This window comes from Tamandua tetradactyla, chromosome 17, assembly GCF_023851605.1.
Source record: "Tamandua tetradactyla isolate mTamTet1 chromosome 17, mTamTet1.pri, whole genome shotgun sequence".
Lineage (NCBI taxonomy): Eukaryota > Metazoa > Chordata > Mammalia > Pilosa > Myrmecophagidae > Tamandua > Tamandua tetradactyla.
Genome location: NC_135343.1, coordinates 47077332 through 47100677, shown reverse-complemented (window position 1 = coordinate 47100677; position 23346 = coordinate 47077332). Strand labels below are relative to the sequence as shown.

Below are 23346 nucleotides of genomic sequence, written 5' to 3'. Positions count from 1 at the left end.
TAAAAGGAATGGGATATGTCCCTGGCAAAGGCTTAGGAGCCTCATTGCAGGGACACACCATGCCCGTACAGACTGCTTCCAATTTTAATAGACTAGGCCTGGGTTTTTCCTAGGGGCCACTGAGGGGAGACTCCCACCCACACCTATAAAACTAAAGTGGAAGACCAGTACCCCAGTGTGGGTGCCTCAGTGGCCCTTACCAAAAGAAAAGCTGTCAGCATTGCATACTCTAGTGTCTATACAGCTAAAAGAGAGCCATATCATTCCCTCCACATCGCCTTGGAACACACCCGTATTCGTCATAAAAAAGAAATCAGGCAGATGGAGATTGTTACATGATTTAAGAGCCGTTAATAATTGCATGGAGTCCTTAGGACCTGTTCAGATGGGGTTGCCCCTTCTCTCAGCTCTGCCAGAGCATTGGTCTATTTTCATCTTAGACATCAAAGACTTACTAAAGAAACAGAAAGGGGGAATAGGTCACGGCCTGTCCCCAAAAGCTCAACTGTCTATAGCCTTGTTTACGTACAATTTTTTAAATGAAAATTCACAGGGAATGACACCTGCCCTTCAGCACACTACTCCGAGTCCTCCACATAGAGGTCTAGTCCGTTGGAAGGATGTCCTGTCAGGACAATGGCAAGGCCCTGACCCAGTGCTCAGCTGGGCCAGAGGCTCTGTTTGTGTTTTTCCCCAGGAGCCAGGACGTCAACCAGTGTGGGTTCCGGAAAGACTGGTGAGAACCGTGACATCGCCCGAGGAGGCCACGGAGCTGTTGCCTAAAAAACCAACAAGCCTTCAACCTGAACCATCAGATCAGGCCTCCAACTCTGCTGATGACGGCGGCGACTGACGAGATAGCAACGAAAGCGCCGGTCACCCTTCGATTGTTTAGAAGGGGGACCAGTTTTAATAACCCCCGTTGCCTTCGACCTTTCCAAACTGGGCGAGACTGTACAAAGTCTGTGGAACCGAGTCACCTCATGGTTCTCTTGGCCCAATTTGACTACTTGGATTCTCGTGGCAGTGGGACTATTAGTGGGCTTAGTCACTGTTAAATGTTTGTTAGAACGCTTGTTCCAGACACAGCAGCAACTACGTGTTTCTACCATGTTAGCTATGTCTTCCCAGTCAAATGTGGGTGTGCGTCCCTCCTCGATAGATAGCCCGTCTGAATCACCTGGGGCAAAGCTCTTGTCAGCAAGGTTTGTTGCAGGCTCCCTGGCCACTACCCGTGTTTAGCTAGGCACCAGAGGCTGTTAATTTTGCGCGCCTAGCCGCCTCGATGGTGGAGCTGCAGCCGCAGTCCTGGCCAGACTGGGCTTGGCTCTAGCCATTGCACCGAGGCCTCTGCAGCGTTTCCTATGCCCTGGCTGTCGCTCTCATAATCCCCGCTTGACCCAGTTGCGAGGCGAAGCACTGCAGGGAGGAGTCACGTGGTATCCAGTTCACGGACTCTCCGGTCTCTATATGAGGTGAGCATTCTGGTCGGTGCCAGAGGCTCCGTCGTGTGATGACGCGAGCCTAGTCCAGACTCCCCAAAGCACCAAACTATGTTGTGAGCCACTCAGGCCCACGGGAGCACCATCATCAATAGAGACACTGGGTACAAGAATACGGTCTACGGACCATGCCTCTTATAAAAACAAAAAGGGGGAGATGTAGAGAGCCGCTTTCCGGGTTTGGCCTAGTGGACACGCTGCAGCCTGCTCTAGAGTTCCCCCCGCCCATCGAGTGAGCTAAGATGGCGCTCACATCCTGCTTTTGCAAATGACGCACACGCCCACCAACCCTATCTTCCAATCACCTCTGTATACGTGGCACTAACCTATTGGGTTTGGGCACAGTATATAAGAGGTTACCCGGACGGGGTGGGCGGAGACGACCCACAGGGAGCCGTGCCTGACGGCCGCATAGAGGTTGTTCCCCCGCGGGAAATTTCGCCCGCGCGGAACCTGTAACAGAGAATGCAAGCTTAACTCCAGTAAAGGTCTGTGCTTACAACTGCTACGTGTCTTGGATCTGTGTTTCTCACCAGCGCGGATTTGTCTGCGTCTGTCTCTCTCTCCCTCCTGTTCCCTCCGCCGGCCGGGGACCAGAAGCTGAGCGAGAAGTCGCGGACATTCATCAAACTTTAGAAATATTAAAGCTGTTCTTTCCCATGTTTCTTACAATATTAATGATGTCTTAGACCTTTTCCTTTTACTACCCATCCTCCAAAACTCCTGGATCATGCTGGCATTTCTGCTACACTTTAACAGTTAGCTCTCATCATTAAAACAACAGATTTGATTCTGTATAAGCAAATTTTGCAATCTGATTAAAATAAAACTAGAAAAATTTGTCTGAAACTAAAGCTACAATATTCTCTACATGTGACCACTTCACTGAATTTTATTTCTTAAAATACTCTTAGCTCTTCTTAGTATATAATATTATATTATTCATGTTGTCTGCTTCATGTTTCAAACGTTTACTCTTGAATCAGTGGCACATATCAGAGCAAGGTTTCACAAACTATGATGGAGAAAGACGAGTTTTTCCTACTTGCAATTCACTGTAGATTGATTCTTTAAGCAAAATAAAGTAAGAATTTAAAACTAGATAAGATAAAAAGACATAGAAGCCCTCGGCAGTACAAGTGTAGCTCAGTGGTACAATCTGCACCTGCCATGCAGGAGACCTGGGTTTGTTCCCCGGAGTCTGGACTACTCCCCCCCAACCCCCACCCCCCCACAAAAAAAGACATACAAATCCAAACTACAAAACACAGGTCCACGTGCTTGATTTCTAGTTCCAAAACACAGAAAAGTACTCTGTAAAGTGGCTATATAAATTCTTGCAATGCTTTCCCTCAATCTCTGTATTTATCTCTTGACAGGACAGTAACATTATAAACAATTCATGGCAGCAATCCACAGAAATAGAAATGTTAGTTGAATTAAATACTACAAGTCACCAGTTTTAAAGGCATTTCCCTTTTAACTCTGATATTGCCCAACGATTACAAATATTCTACTTATGCTAAGAAATAACACTTTGTTTTCATTTTTAATAATTTGATTAGGAATGAGCACTAAATTTGATCAAACTGTATTATAGCATCTTCTTCCCAATTAAACATGACAGAATATAACACATTTTAAAAAATGTTAACAGCTTCACATTTCTTGGTAGCTGAGACAGTTAAGTTCACATGTCAACTTGGCTAGATTATGGTTTCGGTGGTCAAGCAAACAGTGGCCTGATTGTTACGGACAGGATTTGTGTTAAATCATTAGTGAGCTGATCCTATGTAAGACTGATTCCACCTACCATCAATAAAGGCAACTGCCTTCAGTAATGAGACAAGTCTCATTCAATCACTTGAAGTTCTTAAAGGGAGAACTGATGATGTGGGCAGTCAAAAAGAACTTCCATATCTATTTCAGCCAGCCAGCTTTTCCTGGGGAATTCTTCAAAACCTTCACCAACATTCCCAAGGTGTTGACCTGCACTACAGAATTTGGATTTGCCAATCCCCATGGTTGCAAAAAGCAATTCCTATAAATGAGATTAGCTAATCCATCTTTTAGAACACCTTGCTTTGTTCTCCAACCTTGTTCCATAACTTAGTACAAAATTTTTTTATATAACATAGAAATTCTATTTTTAGTTAAAATTTAAAAGATTTCACCAGTAAATTCATTAGATCCAGAAATCTGCTTAACAGTTGGTAATTCAACTTTCTCAAATTTTCCCTTAGTAATACAAATATACCTCTAAAAAATTGATGAGTTTGTATAAAGTCTATTTCATTAAGATTTTTTTTCCTGACTGGATTTTCTAGGAATGGATCAATTTTCCCATATTTTAAAATTTTAACAACTTTGTTATATTTTCTAAGTTATTTACTTGTTCTTCTCTACCAATTTCACTAATACCTCTAGTTTTTCATTCTTTTTCTAAAAGCCTTGGTTTAAATGACTAATTCACTTTATTTTACTTTCATTTAATTATCATTTAAATAAAAACACGAGAAGCTGGACACTATATGAGGAGCAACCAACATGACTAAATATACAATGTACAGAATTTATTATTTTGTAAATAGCCTATTCATGGATTCATGAATAGCCTATTCATGTCCCTTGACAAAGGAAAATACTTTTTAGTGACTCAGAATCTATAAAATAAAAACATACTACAACTTAGATTTTTCACAAAAATTTTCAAACAAAAATTTTGTTTTTGAAGATGTAATTTCAGCATTTAAAATTCATTAATCAAATGCTCTGACAGTGAAGTTTAAACAAAAGAAAAAGCTACACAACTATCCACTATATAATATCAGTTATAAAAATATAGCAAAGAAAAAGGATAGGAAATATTCTAAAATACTGACACTACTCATCTAAGGTTTGTGGGATTATAGAACAGTAGATTTTTGAAGTTCAAAAATTTCTCAAACCATCAACAATGGATAAATCAGTCAATTCTATATATCAAATTGCTACTGGAATTTAGAATTCAAGTAACTCTGATATCTGTATTTATAGATTTTTTTTTCCTTCCTTGCTTTAATTTTAAATTGGTTTATGAAACACATCATACAAACAGGCTTTATGATGACTATTTAGATTTTTTTTTTAATATGCCTATGGATAAACTAAGAAATTCATTTTAGGTGGTTAAGATTTCCGTATGTTAACTGTAAAAATATCTGTATCTTTATATTTTCCTGAAATCAGAAAAATATTTAGTAACGTAGGTCATTACTACAGCAATACAAACATTTGTAAGAACTTTCCACTTGATATTTTGAGGACATTCACAGTTTTGACAGCTGATCAAATGATATTTGTGTTAGTGTTTAATACTTAGAATTTAAGAACTTTGCTATCGGAATATATAGAATTTTTCCCTTGTTACCTTAATTTTAAATTGGTTTATGAAAGTTACTGCGCAAACACACACTTTACAATGATTATATGGATATGTTATTTAAATAAGCTAAATATAGTTACGCTAAGATATCCATTATTGGTGGTTCTCAGTGTATTGTTTGTTTTCTTAAATAAAACAAATCAACAAAAAAATTGCTATTGGACATGTGCTTTTTATCTTTTCCATAATAGAAAATAAAAGAAAAATGAAAAGTTGTTTTTTGAGTACACAACATTCTAGAAGGGATAGGGAGCCAATGAAGGATTTTAAAGCAGGGGAATTCCAGTCATTTTGTAATTTCAACTTCCACAATGGTCCCCTAACTCATCTGCCAGCCACCTCAGAAAATGATTCTTTTTCAGTCTGGGTCATTCCTCACTACTAATGATAGTATTCTAGTCTGCTAGGCTGCCAAAAGCAATATATAAGAAAAGAGTTGGCTTTTAACAGTGGAAGTTTATTCACTTATAAGCTTACAATTCTGAGGCCATGAAAATGTCCAAATGAAGGTAACATCAACATGATATCCTGCCTTCAAGATGATATCCTATTCCCAAAGACCAGCTGCTGGCAATCCTGGACTCCTCTGTCAATGGCAAGGCATATGGCAGCATTTGCTGGTCTCTCCCTTATCTTCCACGGTTCACTATTTCCAGCTTTTTGCTTCCATGACTGTCTCTCTCTCGCCTAAATTTCATTCTCTTATAAAAGTCTCCAGTAAAAGGATTAAGACCAACCCTAAATGAGGTATAAACCCACAGTTTTATTCAAAACAGCCCAAAGCTAAAGAATCCAAATGTTCTTCAAATGGTAAATAAACAAAATGTGAATCATCCATATAATGGAATACTACTCAGCAATAAAAAATAAAAGAAACAAACTACTGAAACATGTAATATAATGGATAAATTTCAAAAGCCATGTGCCGAGTGAAAGAAGCCAGACTCAAAAGTATACACACTGTAAAACTTTGGAAGAGGCAAAACTATTGGGACACAAATTTGACCAATGATTGCCAGGGACTAGGGATGAGGTGGTTCAGGTTGAGGGAGAATGGTAACTGACTACAAGAGACAGAAGGGAACTTTTTTTGGATGACGGTAATGTTCTAAATCTCAAATATGGTGGTTATATGATTATATTTGTTTGTCAAAACTCAACCAACTGTATAGCCAAGAACAGTAAACTTTACTGTATGTAATTATACCTCAATAAGTCTGATTTATTGGGGAAAAAAAAAAGCATGGGTAGGTAGGATGTTAGGAAATAGTAGATATTGTAGACAACTCTTGAAAATTTGACTGTAATGGTGAGAAGAATAATGAGAGAAGTAGCTGGAGGAAAACAGAAGTTCAGACATTTGTACTCAAACTAGTGGTGATAGCAAGGTCTAGGCTGTGACCATGGGATGGGTGAGGGAAGGAGCAGGGAGCAGATACAAGGAAGTGTGGAGAGAAAAATCTCTGGAGGTTAGATCAAAGATCCAAGGGTTTCAGGAGTCAAACAGGCTATCTAAGTTAAAATGAAAGAAAATTAAAGAAAGAAAAGAAGACAATGTGGCAAGAGCAACTGTTTTGAACAAATGAAGAAAATGAATTCAGAAGATCACAACCAGAATGATTAATGAGCAGAATAATCAGAAGGAGGAAGAATTAGAAAGTGCCAAAAAAAACATTCCCAATATTCTAAGAAAACCGGGTATAAAGCAGAAATTAAGAACTACAAAATCCATCCATGGGTTATATTTTATTAGACAGGGACAAAAGGAAGACATCAGTTTTTGGACTGTACTGTCCATAAATGGCCCCAGACTACTATGCTTTTTCTGGTAAGGGTTTCTTTTAAGCCCTTTTTCCTCAGTGAGAACAAATCTTCCTTCCTCTATATCTTGCATCTAATGGGAAATTATTGGAATTTAGAGAAAACTGAAAGTGCTCTAACAACTTGAGTTGTTAGATAATCAACCTTAAATATATTGAACCTTTATGAAAAAGGCTGCATTTTCTCTACAAAATTAAAGTACATAATCTTTTCTCCTATATCCTCAAGATTTTTAAATTTCCTCTAAGTTTATGACTACGTTCTAGAGAAGCAGTTCTCAAAGTATAATCTGAGGATCCCTCGGGTCTCTGACATTCTTTCATGGTCTCTATAAGGTCCTCCCCTTTTCAACTACATTATTTAAGTGAGGCCAGATTTTCTTCATATACTTCAAACAAAACAAGATATTGTGACAGAATGGATGCAGAAGCAGATATAAAAGCCCAGGAGGAATCTTCTATTAAGCTACATTAAAGAGAATTACAAAAACGTAAAACAATACCAGTTTTCCAACTTGTTTTAGAAAAAAAGTCATTTTTCATTTAAAATATTTACAGTAATAATAATAATGGGTTTGCTATTTTAAAATTATTTTTTAAATAAATATTTCTACATTTTGTTTTATTTTCTAATATGGTAAATATCACCAGTTATTACCTATATGGACAAAAGCACTTCAGAATAATTGTGAAAAGTAGAAAGGGGTCCTGAGGCCAAAAAAAATATGAATTGCTGTTCTAAATAATTAAGGCTGCCAAAAATGTTACAAAAATGGGATACAAGGGTAATTCATTTCTTTCAATTCTCCACAAGTATATCAGAATTTTTCATGCTACTTATCAAAAGAAAGCTTGCTAGTTACACAAGACATACCTGATCGTTCCCAGAACCCCACTGAGTTGTTTCAAAAGAGACCACATCAGTATTGGAAATCTGTGTTCTATTATTGTCTTGATATAATGACTGTTGCCATACATGACCAGTCAATGGAACAACCTGAAAGTCAAAAGCAGATTTCAATGAAATAACACAATCATGATTAAACAATAATGAAAATAACATGAGAGATTCTATTTCTCGGTTTATAAGTACTCACATATTTCAACTTCAAAACTACTGTTGTTATCCACACTTAAAGATAAGGAAATAGGGACTTATAGTTACAAAGTTAAGATTCAACAAACTTGCCAATAAACCACAACAGTTCCTTTCCTTCTTATTTACCTCCAGGTAAAAGAATCGAGCAGAAACAAGAAGGTCATTTGTTTTAAAATCTGTTTCAGACAGCTAAGAAATCAAATCTAATAATGGGGACAAAATTAATTCATGGGTTTGGAAGACGGAACCAAAGTCAGGCTCATTTGGTGAAATCAGGGGTGGAACAGGACTCCTTCATCTCTCAATCTGTGAAAGAAGGCAATAAAAGCTGTGACAATTTTCAAGAATGAAGCAAAGCAAATGGAAAAGAACAAAGGCAATCAAACAGGACCTGGGTTAAGCCACACACACTGGTTTGGGATTGGTTCAGGATTGGTTCTTCCTAGTATCCCTAGAGATTAAAAAATCAAAACTTCCAATATAAACCGTTCTTCAAAAGAGGAATGCTAAGATGGTAAGACAGAGATGATCATCAGGTAGAGAAGGGTATGCACATAAAGAAAACAAAATGAAATTCCCTCTAAAATGAGACTACAAAGAACTTTAAAAAAAGAATAGCTCAGATTCTCAAGGAGAAAAAGATACAGCATCCCCCCAAAAGGAAGAGGTTATGAAGATAAAATAGGTCCACATGAGACAAGAAGAGATCAAAGGCTAACAAAAAAGTAATGAAAAAGGTTAATATAAATATGAGAAAACACAATTTCAAACATTCAACTAAACTGTAAATTACCACCCAATTGTAGCACAATAAGTGTTACAAAGATGAGAACTAGAAAAGAGACCTTAGAGAGTTAAGGGAGTACTCTGAAGGGCTATAATTTATGACTTTTATAAGTTTCACAGTAAAGCGTAACAGGAATGGCAAAGAGCAGTATGTGAAAACTACTAAAGGAACTACTACCATAGCCAAAAGAAAAGTGAATCCAAGCAAATACAGTTCAGCTGTATCAATTTACGTTTCAAGTAATAGGCAGAGTGGCTAATCTCTCAAAAATTAGCAAAGAGGGGAGAGGGGGAACTTGGTAAAAGTAACAGGAATTATTTTATATGCAATAATTGAGCTAAAATCAAATGTTAAATTCCCAGGGTTAGGGCAGGCCACGGTGGCTCAGCAGGCAGAGTTCTCTCCTGCCATACTGGAGACCTGGGTTCAATTCCTGGTGCCTGCGCATGCAAAAAAAAAAAAAAAAATCCCAGGGCTAAATAATAAACAGGAAGCTAAAAATCAGAGCAATGAGATGTGGCCTCACTCTTTCGAAGCCCAACTCTGCAAGTGAAATCATTGCCCTCCCCACCACATGGGGCAATGACATCCAGGGCTGAAAGACTCCCTGGCGACGTGGGAGATGACTCCCAGGGATGAATCCAGACCAGGCACTGTGGGATCAACAATTACATACTAACTAATAAAGTAAGGGAGGAAAGAAGTGTAACTAATAAAGTAAGGGGGGAAAGAAGTATAACTAATAAAGTATCAGTGGCAGAGACAGTTCAAATAGACTTGAGAGACTACTCTGGAGCTTACACAAGCTTCAGATGCACCTTGCTACGTATCATAACCTGCCAGCCCCCAATCAGGACCATTCCAGACAATTCTAAAGAACGCTTACGGCAATATACGAGATTCCACAAGCGTTCCAAGCACTAGAGTAAAATAAAAGCATAAATTTCAAAGCACAGTACCACAATTAGTTGTAGAACATACTTAACACATGAGTTAAAAGGATAGACAATCGGGTAAAATTTAAAAAAAAAACAAAATATACACTATTTGCAACAGATACTGAAGTCATAAAGACAGGCTAAAAATAGAAATATAGAAAATAATAAATAGGAAAATATTATGCCATTTCAATGACTCACATTTAAGTTTATTAATTGTGCTTTTACTTCTTTGTAACTCAAATCTGCCTATTTTACTTCTGATTTCACATTTTTTTTATTTCTTTTTATTTTTTTAATTTTTTTATTAATTAACAGAAAAAAAAAAGAAATTAACCCAACATTTAGAAATCACACCATTCTACATATGCAATCAGTAATTATTAACATCATCACACAGATGCATGATCATAGTTTCTTAGTACATTTGCATCGGTTTAGAAGAACTAGCAACACAACAGAAAAAGATATAGAATGTTAATATAGACAAAAAAAAATAAAAGTAATAATAATAGTAAAAAAAAAAAAAAAAAGACAAACAACCAGACAGACATAACAAAACAAAACAAAAAAACAAACAAAAAAACAAACAAAAAGCCTATAGGTCAGATGCAGCTTCATTCAGTGTTTTAACATGATTATTTTACACTTAGGTATTATTGTGCTGTCCATTTTTGAGTTTTTGTATCTAGTCCTGTTGCACAGTCTGTATCCCTTCAGCTCCAATTACCCATTATCTCACCCTGTTTCTAACTCCTGCTGGACTCTGTTACCAATGACATATTCCAAGTTTATTCTCGAATGCCGGTTCACATCAGTGGGACCATACAGTATTTGTCCTTTAGTTTTTGGCTAGACTCACTCAGCATAATGTTCTCTAGGTCCATCCATGTTATTACATGTTTCATAAGTTTATCCTGTCTTAAAGCTGCATAATATTCCATCGTATGTATATACCACAGTTTGTTTAGCCACTCTTCTGTTGATGGACATTTTGGCTGTTTCCATCTCTTTGCAATTGTAAATAACGCTGCTATAAACATTGATGTGCAAATGTCCGTTTGTGTCTTTGCCCTTAAGTCCTTTGAGTAGATACCCAGCAATGGTATTGCTGGGTCATATGGCAATTCTATATTCAGCTTTCTGAGGAACCGCCAAACTGCCTTCCACAGTAGTTGCACCATATGACATTCCCACCAACAGTGGATAAGTGTGCCTCTTTCTCCGCATCCTCTCCAGCACTTGTCATTTTCTGTTTTGTTGATAATGGCCATTCTGGTGGGTGTGGGATGATATCTCATTGTGGTTTTAATTTGCATTTCTCTAATGGCCAGGGACATTGAGCATCTCTTCATGTGCCTTTTGGCCATTTGTATTTCCTCTTCTGAGAGGTGTCTGTTCAACTCTTTCTCCCATTTTGTAATTGGGTTGGCTGTCTTTCTGTCGTTGAGTTGAACAATCTCTTTATAAATTCCGGATACTAGACCTTTATCTGATATGTCGTTTCCAAATATTGTCTCCCATTGTGTAGGCTGTCTTTCTACTTTCTTGATGAAGTTCTTTGATGCACAAAAGTGTTTAATTTTGAGGAGCTCCCATTTATTTATTTCCTTCTTCAGTGCTCTTGCTTTAGGTTTAAGGTCCATAAAACCGCCTCCAGTTGTAAGATCCATAAGATATCTCCCAACATTTTCCTCTAACTGTTTTATGGTCTTAGACCTAATGTTTAGATCTTTGATCCATTTTGAGTTAACTTTTGTATAGGGTGTGAGATATGGGTCTTCTTTCATTCTTTTGCATATGGATATCCAGTTCTCTAGGCACCATTTATTGAAGAGAGTGTTCTGTCCCAGGTGAGTTGGCTTGACTGCCTTATCAAAGATCAAATGTCCATAGATGAGAGGGTCTATATCTGAGCACTCTATTCGATTCCATTGGTCGATATATCTATCTTTATGCCAATACCATGCTGTTTTGACCACTGTGGCTTCATAATATGCCTCAAAGTCAGGCAGCGCGAGACCTCCAGCTTCGTTTTTTTTCCTCAAGATGCTTTTAGCAATTCGGGGCACCCTGCCCTTCCAGATAAATTTGCTTATTGGCTTTTCTATTTCTGAAAAATAAGTTGTTGGGATTTTGATTGGTATTGCATTGAATCTGTAAATCAATTTAGGTAGGATTGACATCTTACCTATATTTAGTCTTCCAATCCATGAACACGGTATGCCCTTCCATCTATTGAGGTCTTCTGTGATTTCTTTTAACAGTTTTTTGTAGTTTTCTTTATATAGGTTTTTTTGTCTCTTTAGTTAAATTTATTCCTAGGTATTTTATTCTTTTAGTTGCAATTGTAAATGGGATTCGTTTCTTGATTTCCCCCTCAGCTTGTTCATTACTAGTGTATAAAAATGCTACAGATTTTTGAATGTTGATCTTGTAACCTGCTACTTTGCTGTACTCATTTATTAGTCTAGTAGTTTTGTTGTGGATTTTTCCAAGTTTTCGACATATAATATCATATTGTCTGCAAACAGTGATACTTTTACTTCTTCCTTTCCAATTTTGATGCCTTGTATTTCTTTTTCTTGTCTAACTGCTCTGCCTAGAACCTCCAACACGATGTTGAATAATAGTGGTGATAGTGTACATCCTTGTCTTGTTCCTGATCTAAGAGGGAAAGTTTTCAATTTTTCCCCATTGAGGATGATATTAGCTGTGGGTTTTTCATATATTTCCTCTATCATTTTAAGGAAGTTCCCTTGTATTCCTATCTTTTGAAGTGTTTTCAACAGGAAAGGATGTTGAATCTTGTCAAATGCCGTCTCTGCATCAATTGAGATGATCATGTGATTTTTCTGCTTTAATTTGTTGATATGTTGTATTACATTAATTGATTTTCTTATGTTCAACCATCCTTGCATACCTGGGATGGATCCTACTTGGTCATGATGTATAATTCTTTTAATGTGTTTTTGGATACGATTTGCTAGAATTTTATTGAGGATTTTTGCATCTATATTCATTAGAGAGATTGGTCTGTAGTTTTCTTTTTTTGTAATATCTTTGCCTGGTTTTGGTATGAGGGTGATGTTGGCTTCATAGAATGAATTAGGTAGTTTTCCCTCCACTTCGATTATTTTGAAGAGTTTGAGAGAGTTGGTACTAATTCTTTCTGGAATGTTTGATAGAATTCACATGTGAAGCCGTCTGGTCCTGGACTTTTCTTTTTAGGAAGCTTTTGAATGACTGATTCAATTTCTTTACTTGTGATTGGTTTGTTGAGGTCATCTATTCCTTCTTGAGTCAAAGTTGGTTGTTCATGTCTTTCCAGGAACCCGTCCATTTCATCTAAATTGTTGTATTTATTAGCGTAAAGTTGTTCATAGTATCCTGTTATTACCTCCTTTATTTCTGTGAGGTCAGTAGTTATGTCTCCTCTTCCATTTCTGATCTTATTTATTTGCATCCTCTCTCTTCTTCTTTTTGTCAATCTTGCTAAGGGCCCATCAATCTTATTGATTTTCTCATAGAACCAACTTCTGGTCTTATTGATTTTCTCTATTGTTTTCATGTTTTCAATTTCATTTATTTCTGCTCTAATCTTTTTTATTTCTTTCCTTTTGCTTGCTTTGGGATTAGTTTGCTGTTCTTTCTCCAGTTCTTCCAAGTGGACCGTTAATTCCTGCATTTGTGCCTTTTCTGCTTCTCTGATATAGGCGTTTAGGGCAATAAATTTCCCTCTTAGCACTGCCTTTGCGGCGTCCCATAAGTTTTGATATGTTGTGTTTTCATTTTCATTCACCTCGAGGTATTTACTAATTTCTCTTGCAATTTCTTCTTTGACCCACTCGTTGTTTAAGAGTGTGTTGTTGAGCCTCCACGTATTTGTGTATTTTCTGGCACTCCGCCTATTATTGATTTCCAACTTCATTCCTTTATGATCCGAGAAAGTGTTGTGTATGATTTCAATCTTTTTAAATTTGTTAAGACTTGCTTTGTGACCCAGCATATGGTCTATCTTTGAGAATGATCCATGAGCACTTGAGAAAAAGGTGTATCCTGCTGCTGTGGGATGTAATGTCCTATAAATGTCTGTTAAGTCTAGCTCCTTTATATTAATATTCAGATTCTCTATTTCTTTATTGATCCTCTGTCTAGATGTTCTGTCCATTGATGAGAGTGGTGAATTGAAGTCTCCAACTATTATGGTATTTGTGTCTATTTCCCTTTTCAGTGTTTGCAGTGTATTCCTCACGTATTTTGGGGCATTCTGGTTCGGTGCGTAAACATTATGATTGTTATGTCTTCTTGTTTAATTGTTCCTTTTATTAGTATATAGTGTCCTTCTTTGTCTCTTCTAACTGTTTTACATTTGAAGTCTAATTTGTTGGATATTAGTATAGCCACTCCTGCTCTTTTCTGGTTGTTATTTGAATGAAATATCTTTTCCCAACCTTTCACTTTCAACCTATGTTTATCTTTGGGTCTAAGATGTGTTTCCTGTAGACAGCATATAGAAGGATCCTGTTTTTTAATCCATTCTGCCAGTCTATGTCTTTTGATTGGGGAATTCAGTCCATTGACATTTAGTGTTATTACTGTTTGGATAATATTTTCCTCTACCATTTTGCCTTTTGTATTATATATATCATATCTGATTTTCCTTCTTTCTACACTCTTCTCCATACCTCTCTCTTCTGTCTTTTTGTATCTGACTCTAGTGCTCCCTTTAGTATTTCTTGCAGAGCTGGTCTCTTAGTCAGAAATTCTCTCAGTGACTTTTTGTCTGAGAATGTTTTAATTTCTCCCTCATTTTTGAAGGACAATTTTGCTGGATATAGGAGTCTTGGTTGGCAGTTTTTCTCTCTTATTAATTTAAATATATCATCCCACTGTCTTCTAGCTTCCATGGTTTCTGCTGAGAAATCTACACATAGTCTTATTGGGTTTCCCTTGTATGTGATGGATTGTTTTTCTCTTGCTGCTTTCAAGATTCTCTCTTTCTCTTTGACCTCTGACATTCTAACTAGTAAGTTTCTTGGAGAACGCCTATTTGGGTCTAATCTCTTTGGGGTGCGCTGCACTTCTTGGATCTGTAATTTTAGGTCTTTCATAAGAGTTGGGAAATTTTCAGTGATAATTTCTTCCATTAGTTTTTCTCCTCCTTTTCCCTTCTCTTCTCCTTCTGGGACACCCACTACAGGTATATTTGTGCGGTTCATATTGTCCTTGAGTTCCCTGATGACCTGTTCAAATTTTTCCATTCTTTTCCGGATAGTTTCTGTTTCTTTTTGGAATTCAGATGTTCCATCCTCCAAATCACTAATTCTATCTTCTGTCTCTTTAAATCTATCATTGTAGGTATCCATTGTTTTCTCCATCTTTTCTACTTTATCCTTCACTTCCATAAGTTCTGTGATTTGTTTTTTCAGTTTTTCTATTTCTTCTTTTTGTTCAGCCCATGTCTTCTTCATGTCCTCCCTCAATTTATTGATTTCGTTTTTGAAGAGGTTTTCCATTTCTGTTCGTATATTCAGCATTAGTTGTCTCAACTCCTGTATCTCATTTGAACTATTGGTTTGTTCCTTTGACTGGGCCATATTTTCAATTTTCTGAGCGTGATCCGTTATCTTCTGCTGGCGTCTGGGCATTTAGTCAGATTTTCCTGGGTGTTGGACCCCACAGGTTGAAAGATTTTTCTGTGAAATCTCTGGGTTCTTTTTTTCTTATCCTGCCCAGTAGGTGGCGCTCATGGCACACGTTTGTCTGCGGGTCCCACCAGTAAAAGGTGCTGTGGGTCCTTTAACTTTGGAAAACTCTCGCCGTGGGGGAGGTTCGCCAGCCAAAGTGGCTTGGGAGAGTGCCAGCTGGCCCAGTAATCTGAAAGCGGGGAGGGTCGCCGGCCACCACAGTCCGGGAGAGCGCCCGTCCGAATTTCCTAGTAGGCCCGGGGCGCCAAGTGTGGCGGGCGGGTGCCAGCCGCCGCGGCCCAGGAGAGTACACCGTTCCCAGCTGGACCGGGTGTCACGTGTTTGGAAGGGACCCTCCCGGTAACCGTTCTCCGCGACCTGGGGACTTCCAATCCAATTTTCTCAGTTGGTCCGGGGGGCCGCGCGTGGTTCGTACGCCAGCCGCCGCGGCTTGACGGGACCACCTGCCCAATTCTGCCAGCTGGCCCAGGAAGGAGGAGGGGAGGGACTCCGGTCGCTTCCCGCCCCGCCCGGGGAAGCCCGCGCCCCTCGGCGATCTCACCGGAGCGGGTTCTGCCAGCCAGTCAGCCGTTCCAGGATGGGGTATGCTGTCTTCTTGATCTCTGTCGTGGCTCCGGGAGCTGTTCTGTTTCGTTTCTACTCCCCTAGTAGCTGTTCTGGAGGAGGAAAGGTGAGGATGGCAAGGCTGTCGAGGACGGTGGCGAAGGAGCCGGTGAAGGCGGAAGAACTATTTTACTTTTTAATCAACTTCCTTTCTTAAATGGATGGCATTCTTTCCTTTATCTCTTTTGTACTAAATTAACATATTAACCCAGGTTTTCTCAACATTGACACTATGACATTTTGGGCAGGATAATACTTTGTAGTGGGAAGCTGTCCTGGGCATTGTGGGTGTTTAGTACTATCCATGGCCTCTACCCACTAAATGTTAGTCAAAACGAAAAATAAGTATCTAGAACTTAAAATGTTAAGTATTTTGTATTATAAAATCATAGGATGCAGCTAAAATGGTAAGTAAAAGGAAATACAGAGTCTTAAAAGTATTTATTAAAAAGAAGAAGAAGAAAAGAAAAGACTTTCAGGAAAAAAGAGGAATAAAGAGGAAGCCACAGAATGAACTATTCTCCCAAGAGCAGCAAGCAAACAAGCAGAACTGTCTGAATCAACTGTTCTGAGACTCTGATACCATGAAAGTTGTACAGATCATCCAGAGAACTTCAGGTCAAAGACTGAGAAAAGATCACCAGAGACTATGAGTAATTCTATCCACAGCTCTGGGGGTTCAACCTCATACTAAAGGAAAACAGCAGTGAATAGTCCGATCCCTGCCTGGGGGCTGCTGTGGACTGGAATGGACACGGGAGTCCTCCAAACCAAATACAGAAGAAGAAATAGCCCACTACTGAGGGAGACATAAAAGGACACATTTAGAACACAGGATCCTATTGTTCCAGCCCATCATGGTTAGATGCCAAAAGGTACCATTATTTCTACCACATAAGAGGTGGAACTGGCAGACGGCAGTAACAGCCAGCCTTAGTAGGGCTGAGAACAGGTTGCTGAAGAATGCCATTTGCAGGACAAGAGATATGGAAGGGTAAAAAAATGCATTTTGGAGTCTTTCCTGATCCTCTCTCAGGGTCTCTGTTTCCTAAACAGGTATCTGGCCCTCTTTTTGCTGGGAAACCTGACAAACAAACTGTCTAAGAAGAACCCTAACACAAATCCAATCAACAACAAAATCACGAACAAGAGAAATTGCCATTCAGAATAAACCCATCAAGATACCCAGATATCAACAAAAAATCACAAGCCATACTAAGACTGATATGGATCAGTCATAAGAACAAATCAGAAAGTCAGAAGAGATGCAGAATTTGGAACTATGCAAAGATGTTCAAACAAATCTCATAAATTAATACCAGGAGATGGTAAATAAATAAAGGATATTAAGAAACTGTGTGAGCATAAAGAAGAAACTGAAAGTATACAAAGAAAATAAGCAGATCTTATGGAAATAAAAACAACGGATGAAATTAAAGATACAAGAGTCCAAAAACAAGCAGATTTGAAAAGGCAGAAAGAAGAATCTGCAAGCTAGAAGACACAACATCTGAATTCAAATACATAAATGAACAGAGAAAAGAATGGAAAACTTTGAGCAGATCTTCATGACAACATGAAATGCACAAACATATGCAGATATGAGAGTTCCAGAAGTAGAAGAGAAGGGCTAAGGGCCAGAAAGAATATTGACAAAATAATGGTCAAAAATTTCCAAACTCATTTTGCTGGTTTGTCCAGAGTGATGCCCCGATGAATCCCAGAGTGATTCAATCAGTGAGTGGAAAAGTATCTGCAAAGTATTCTATCCCCTTCAGGGAGTGGTGAGAATGGGGGGAAATTCAACTTTCCCAAGTTGCATTCTTGAAATTCTCACAAGCAGTGTGGACAACCAAAGCTATAGGCAGAGCCCCCAGTCTTGGGGTTTGTTCATATGAAACTTAACCCCACAAGGCATAGGTCAAGTCTACTTAAAATTTAGGCCTAAGAGTCACCCCCAAGAGAGCCTCTTTTGTTGCTCAGATGTGGCCCCTCTCTCCAGCCAACACGATGAGCAGTCTCACCACCCTACCCCTCTCTACATGGGGCATGACTCCCAGGGGTGTGGACCTTCCTGGCAACATGGGACAGGAATCTTGGAATGAACGGAGACTCAGCATCAAGGGATTGAGAAAAACCCTAGAATGAGCTGAGACTTAGCATCAAGGGATTGAGAAAACCTTCTCAACCAAAAGGGGGAAAAGGGAAATGAGACAAAGTGTCAATGGCTGAGAGATTCCAAACAGAGTCGAGAGGTTATCCTGGAGGTTACTCTTACACATCAAGTAGATATTATCTTGTTATTCAAGATGTTATGGAGAGGCTGGAGGGAACTGCCTGAAAATGTAGAGCTGTGTTCCAGTAGCCATGTTTCTTGAGGATGATTGAGTAATGATACAGCTGTCACAATGTGACTGCGTGATTGTGAAAACCTTGTGTCTGATGCTCCTTTTATCTACCTTGTCAACAAAGGAGTAGAACATACGGAATAAAAATAAATAATAGGGGGAACAAATGCTAAAATAAATTCAGTTTAAATGCTAGTGATCAATGACAGCGAGGGGTAAGGGGTATGGTATGTATAACTTTTTTTTCTCTTATCGTTTTATTTCTTTTTCTGTTATCTTTTTATTTCTTTTTCTAAATCGATGCAAATGTTCTAAGAAATGATGAATATGCAACTAAGTGATGATACTGTGAATTACTGATTATGGATGTTGTTTTATTTTGTTTCTTTATTTTTTAATAAATAAATTTTAAAAAAAGAATCAGAAAAAAAAAATTTCCAAACTCTTGAAAAGATATAAATATGCATGTCCAAGAAACTCAAAGTATTCCAAACAGAATAAAACCCAAAAGACTCACTCCAAGTCACACACTAATCAGACTGTCAAATGTGAAAACTAAACAGAGCATTCTGAAAGCAGGAAGAGAAAAGGAATTCACCACATTATACTAGGGAAGCCAAATAAGACTAAGTACTGCCTTCTCTTTAAAAATCCATGGAAGCAAGGCAGTGATACTGTTTAACAATGATAGTGAAAGAGAAAACTTGCCAGCCAAAAATTCTTTACCCGGCAAAGATGTCCTTCAAAAATGAGGGAGAGTTTAAAATGTTGATAGATTAACAGAAGTTGAGAGATGTTAAAAGAAACATACTCTACAATAAATACTAAAGGGCATTCTATAGGCCAAAAAGGAAAGACAGGAGAGAGAGGCTGGGAGGAGGGTGTAGAAATGAGTATTACTAGCAATGCCAACTAAAGGATAAAAAAAGGGGGAAAAAATAAGATATGACAAAATCTAAAAGATAAAGTGACTGAAGTAAGTACCACCTTCAGGGTAGTAACATTAAATGTTAGTGGATTAAACACTCAATCAAAAGTCACAGACTGGCAGAATGGATTAAAAAATTATGATTCATCTATCTGCTGCTTATAAGAGAATCATTTTAGACACAAAGATGAAAATAGGGGCGGGCCACAGTGGCTCAGCAGGCAAGAATGCTTGTCTGCCATGCTAGAGGACCCAGGTTTGATTCCTGGTGCCTGCCCATGTAAAAAAAAAAAAAAAAAAAAAGGATGAAAATGAAAGGTTGAAAAAAATATTCCATGCAAGCAATAACCAAAAAAAAAGATAGATGGAGCACCCATGCTACTATCAGACAAAACAGAATATGAATGCAAAAATGTTGTAAGAGACAAATATAATGAATTATGTATTAATAAAAGAAGTAATAAACCAAGAAAAAAATAACAATCATAAACATCTATCCACATAACCAAGGAGAAACTACAGAAAGAACAGCAAACTAATTCAAAAGAGAGTAGAAGGAAAGAAATAACTAAGATGAGAGCAGAAATAACATTGAGTAAAAAAATCAAGAGAGAGTTCTGGCAAAATGGAATTAACTTAAGTAGGGATGTAAAGGATGTGTACATAACATTGCTAAAAGAAATCAAAGGAGATCTAAATAGGTGGAAAGACATTGCTGCCCATGGATAGGAAGGCTATTCTATCTCATATTAAACTACCAATTCAACACAGTACCAATCAAAAGTCCAACAACCTACTTTGAAGACTTGGAAAAGCTAGTTACCAAATTCATCTGGAAGGGAAAGAGACCCCAAATAGCCAAAAGCATCCTAAAAAAGAAGAAAAAAGTGGGAGGATTAACACTCCCTGATTCAAAAACCTATTATAAAGCCACAGTGGTCAAAACAGCATGGTACTGGCACAAAGATAGAAGCATTGACCAATGGAATAGAATCGAGAGTGCAGAAACAGACCACTAAATCTATGATCAACTGGTTTTTGACAAGGACCCCAAATCCTAAGAACTGAGACAAAATAGTCTTTTCAATAAATGGGCATGGAAGAACTAGATATCAATAGGTGAAAAAATGAAAAAACGACCCCTACCTTATACCCTATACAAAAATTAACTCAAAGGGGATCAAACAATTAGATATAAGAACCAGTACCATAAACCTTCTAGAAGAAAATGTAAGGAAACATCTTCAAGACCTAATATTAGGAGACAGCTTCCTAAACTTTACACCCAAAGCAGAAGCAACAAAAGAAAAATAGATAAATAGGGACTTCTCAAAATCAAATGCTTCCGCACCTCAAAAGACTTTGTCAAAAAGGTGAAGAGGCAGCCAACTCAATGGGAGAAAATATTTGGAAATCACATATTGGACAAAGGTTTGATATCCTGTATATATAAAGAAATCATACAACTCAACAATAATTATTAAGAACAAACAACCCAATTATAAAATGGGCTAAATATATGAATAGGCATTTTTCTGAAGAAAATACAATGGCTCAAAAGTACATGAAGAGATGTTCATTTTCATTGGCTATAAGTGAAATGAAGATCAAGAATACAACAAGAAACCACCTCTCACCTATAAGAATGCTTGCTTAACACGACAAGCAAACTCACTGCCCTCCTCCTCTCTATGTGGGACATGATTCCCAGGGGTATAAACCTTCCTGGCAATGTGGGACAGAAATCCTAGAATGAGCTGGGACTCAGCATCAAGGGATTGAGAAAACCTTCTCGACCAAAAGGGGGAAGAGTAAAATGAGACAAAATAAAGTGTCAATGGCTGAGAGATTCCAAACAGAGTCAAGTTATCCTGGAGGTTATTCTTATGCACTATATAGATATCACCTTTTCAGTTCAGGTGTAATGGAGAGGTTGGAGAGAACTGCCTAAAAAAGTAGAGTTGCGTTCCAGTAGCCAGGTTTCTTGAAGATGATTGTATAATGATATTGCTCTCACAATGTGACTGTGAGATTGTGAAAACCTTGTGTCTGATGCTCCTTTCATCTACGGTATGGACAGATGAGTAAAACATACAGATTAAAAATAAATAATAGGGGGAACAAATGTTAAAATAAATTTAGTAGATTGAAATCTGGTGATCGGTGAAGGGGAGGAGTAGGAGGTATCGTACGTACAAATTTTTATCTTTTTTCTTTTTATTTTCTTTCTGGATAGATGAAAATATTCTGAGAGGTGATTGTGGTGATGAATATACAACTATGTGATGATATTGTGAGTTACTGATTATATACCAAGAGTGGAATGATCATACAGTGTTCTAGTTTGCTAGCTGCCAGTATGCAGTATACCAGAAATGGAATGGCTTTTAAAAGAGGAATTTAATAAGGTGCTAGTTTACAGTTCTAAGGCTGAGAAAATGTCCCAATTAAACAAATCTATAGAAATATCCAATCTAAGGCATTCAGGGAAAGATACCTTGGTTCAAGAAGGCCGATGAAGTTTAGGGTTTCTCTCTCAACTGAGAAGGCACATGTGACTGTGTGATTGTGAAAACCAACACAACGAGCAAACTCACCACCCTCCCCCTGTCTGCGTGGGACATGACTCCAGGGATGTGGACCTTCCTGGCAACGTGAGACAGAAATCCTAGAATAAGCAGAGATTCAGCATCAAGGGATTGAGAAAAATCCTAGAATGAGCTGAGATTCAGCATCAAGGGACTGAGAAAACCTTCTTGACCAAAAGGGTTAAGAGGGAAATGAGACAAAGTGTCAATGGCTGAGAGATTCCAGAGTCGAGAGGTTATTCTTTCGCATTAAGTAGATATTACCTTGTTAGTCAAGATGTAATGGAGAGGCTGGAGGGAACTGCCTGAAAATGTAGAGCTGTGTTCCAGTAGCCATGTTTCTTGATGATGATTGCATAATGATACAGCTTTCACAACATGACTGTGTGATTGTGAAAACCTTGTGTCTGATGCTCCTTTTATCTACCTTGTCAACAGACGAGTAGAACATATGGTATAAAAATAAATAATAGGGGGAACAAATGTTAAAATAAATTTAGTTTGAAATGTTAGTGATCAATGAAAGGGGGTGATAAGGGGTATAGGAAAAAAATAGGGGAAACAAAGGACAAAATATACTGGGTAGATGGAAATACTAGCAGTCAACGAGAGGGAGGGGTAAGGGATATGGTATGTATGAGGTCTTTTTCTTTTCTTTTTATTTCTTGTTCTGCATTGATGCAAATGTTCTAAGAAATGATCATGGTGATGAACATACAACTATGTGATGATATTGTGAATTATTGATTCTATACCAAGAATGGAATGATCATATGGTAAAAAAAAAAAAAAAAAAAAAAAAAACCTTCATCAGAGTTCCAAACTTGTGGCCTGCACTACGGAATTCAAACTTGCCAAATCCTATAACAAATCTCATAATATTTACATATATATGTAAGTTCTGCTTCTCTGGAGAATGCTGGCTAATACAGATCCTAATAAAATTTTAATTAGAAAACAAAAGCAATATTTCTCAATAGATAAACAAATTTAACCACTTCTTGAGAAGCCATATTATAGCTGAATTTTGAACTCTGGGTTCAGCCCTATGATTGAAGAGAGGTTGAAATATTAAATTCAAGAGACAAGGAATCTTAAATGCTCAAGTTAACAGAATCGGAAACAAGATTGCCATGGAAGGTGCTTCATGAAACAGGAAGCCAGGAGAAGAAGCTAGCAGAGAGATAATGCTGTGTTCCCCACGTGCCCTTCCACATGAGAGAGCAACTCTGACTGTGTTCACCATTTGCCTTCTCACTTAAGAGAGAAACTCTGAACTTCATCGGCCTTCTTGAACCAAGGTATCTTTTCCTGGATGTCTTTGATTGGACATTTCAATAGACTTGCTGTAACTGGGACATTTTTTGGCCTTAGAACTGTTAACTAGCAACTTATTAAATTCCCCTCTTTAAAAGCTATTCCATTTCTGGTACATTGCATTCTGGCAGCTAACAGACTAGAACACTAATCAATTCTAAAGGACCAAATGGCCCTGGGTTATATAATATTCTACATTACTAACCCAGAATTCTTAAGTCTTCCTTCTAGAAAGTACCTTAAGGAAGGCAGCAAAACCAAACTGTGGCACTCTCCTGAGC

The 23346-nt window shown here is 37.9% G+C and overlaps 1 protein-coding gene across 8 annotated transcripts in view; it reads right to left on the bottom strand.

The window, feature by feature from the left end:
- The window catches only part of ALMS1 (ALMS1 centrosome and basal body associated protein), a 308517-nt gene that overhangs the window by 248298 nt on the left and 36873 nt on the right, over positions 1-23346 (bottom strand). For all 8 annotated transcript variants that reach the window (XR_013164375.1, XR_013164376.1, XM_077134572.1 and 5 more), the window contains exon 2: positions 7621-7743. Coding sequence is in view for 6 of the 8 variants with exons in the window: in XM_077134572.1 (XP_076990687.1) it covers positions 7621-7743 (123 nt within the window). In the remaining 2 variants the exon portion in view is untranslated. The remainder of the gene's footprint in view (positions 1-7620; positions 7744-23346) is intronic.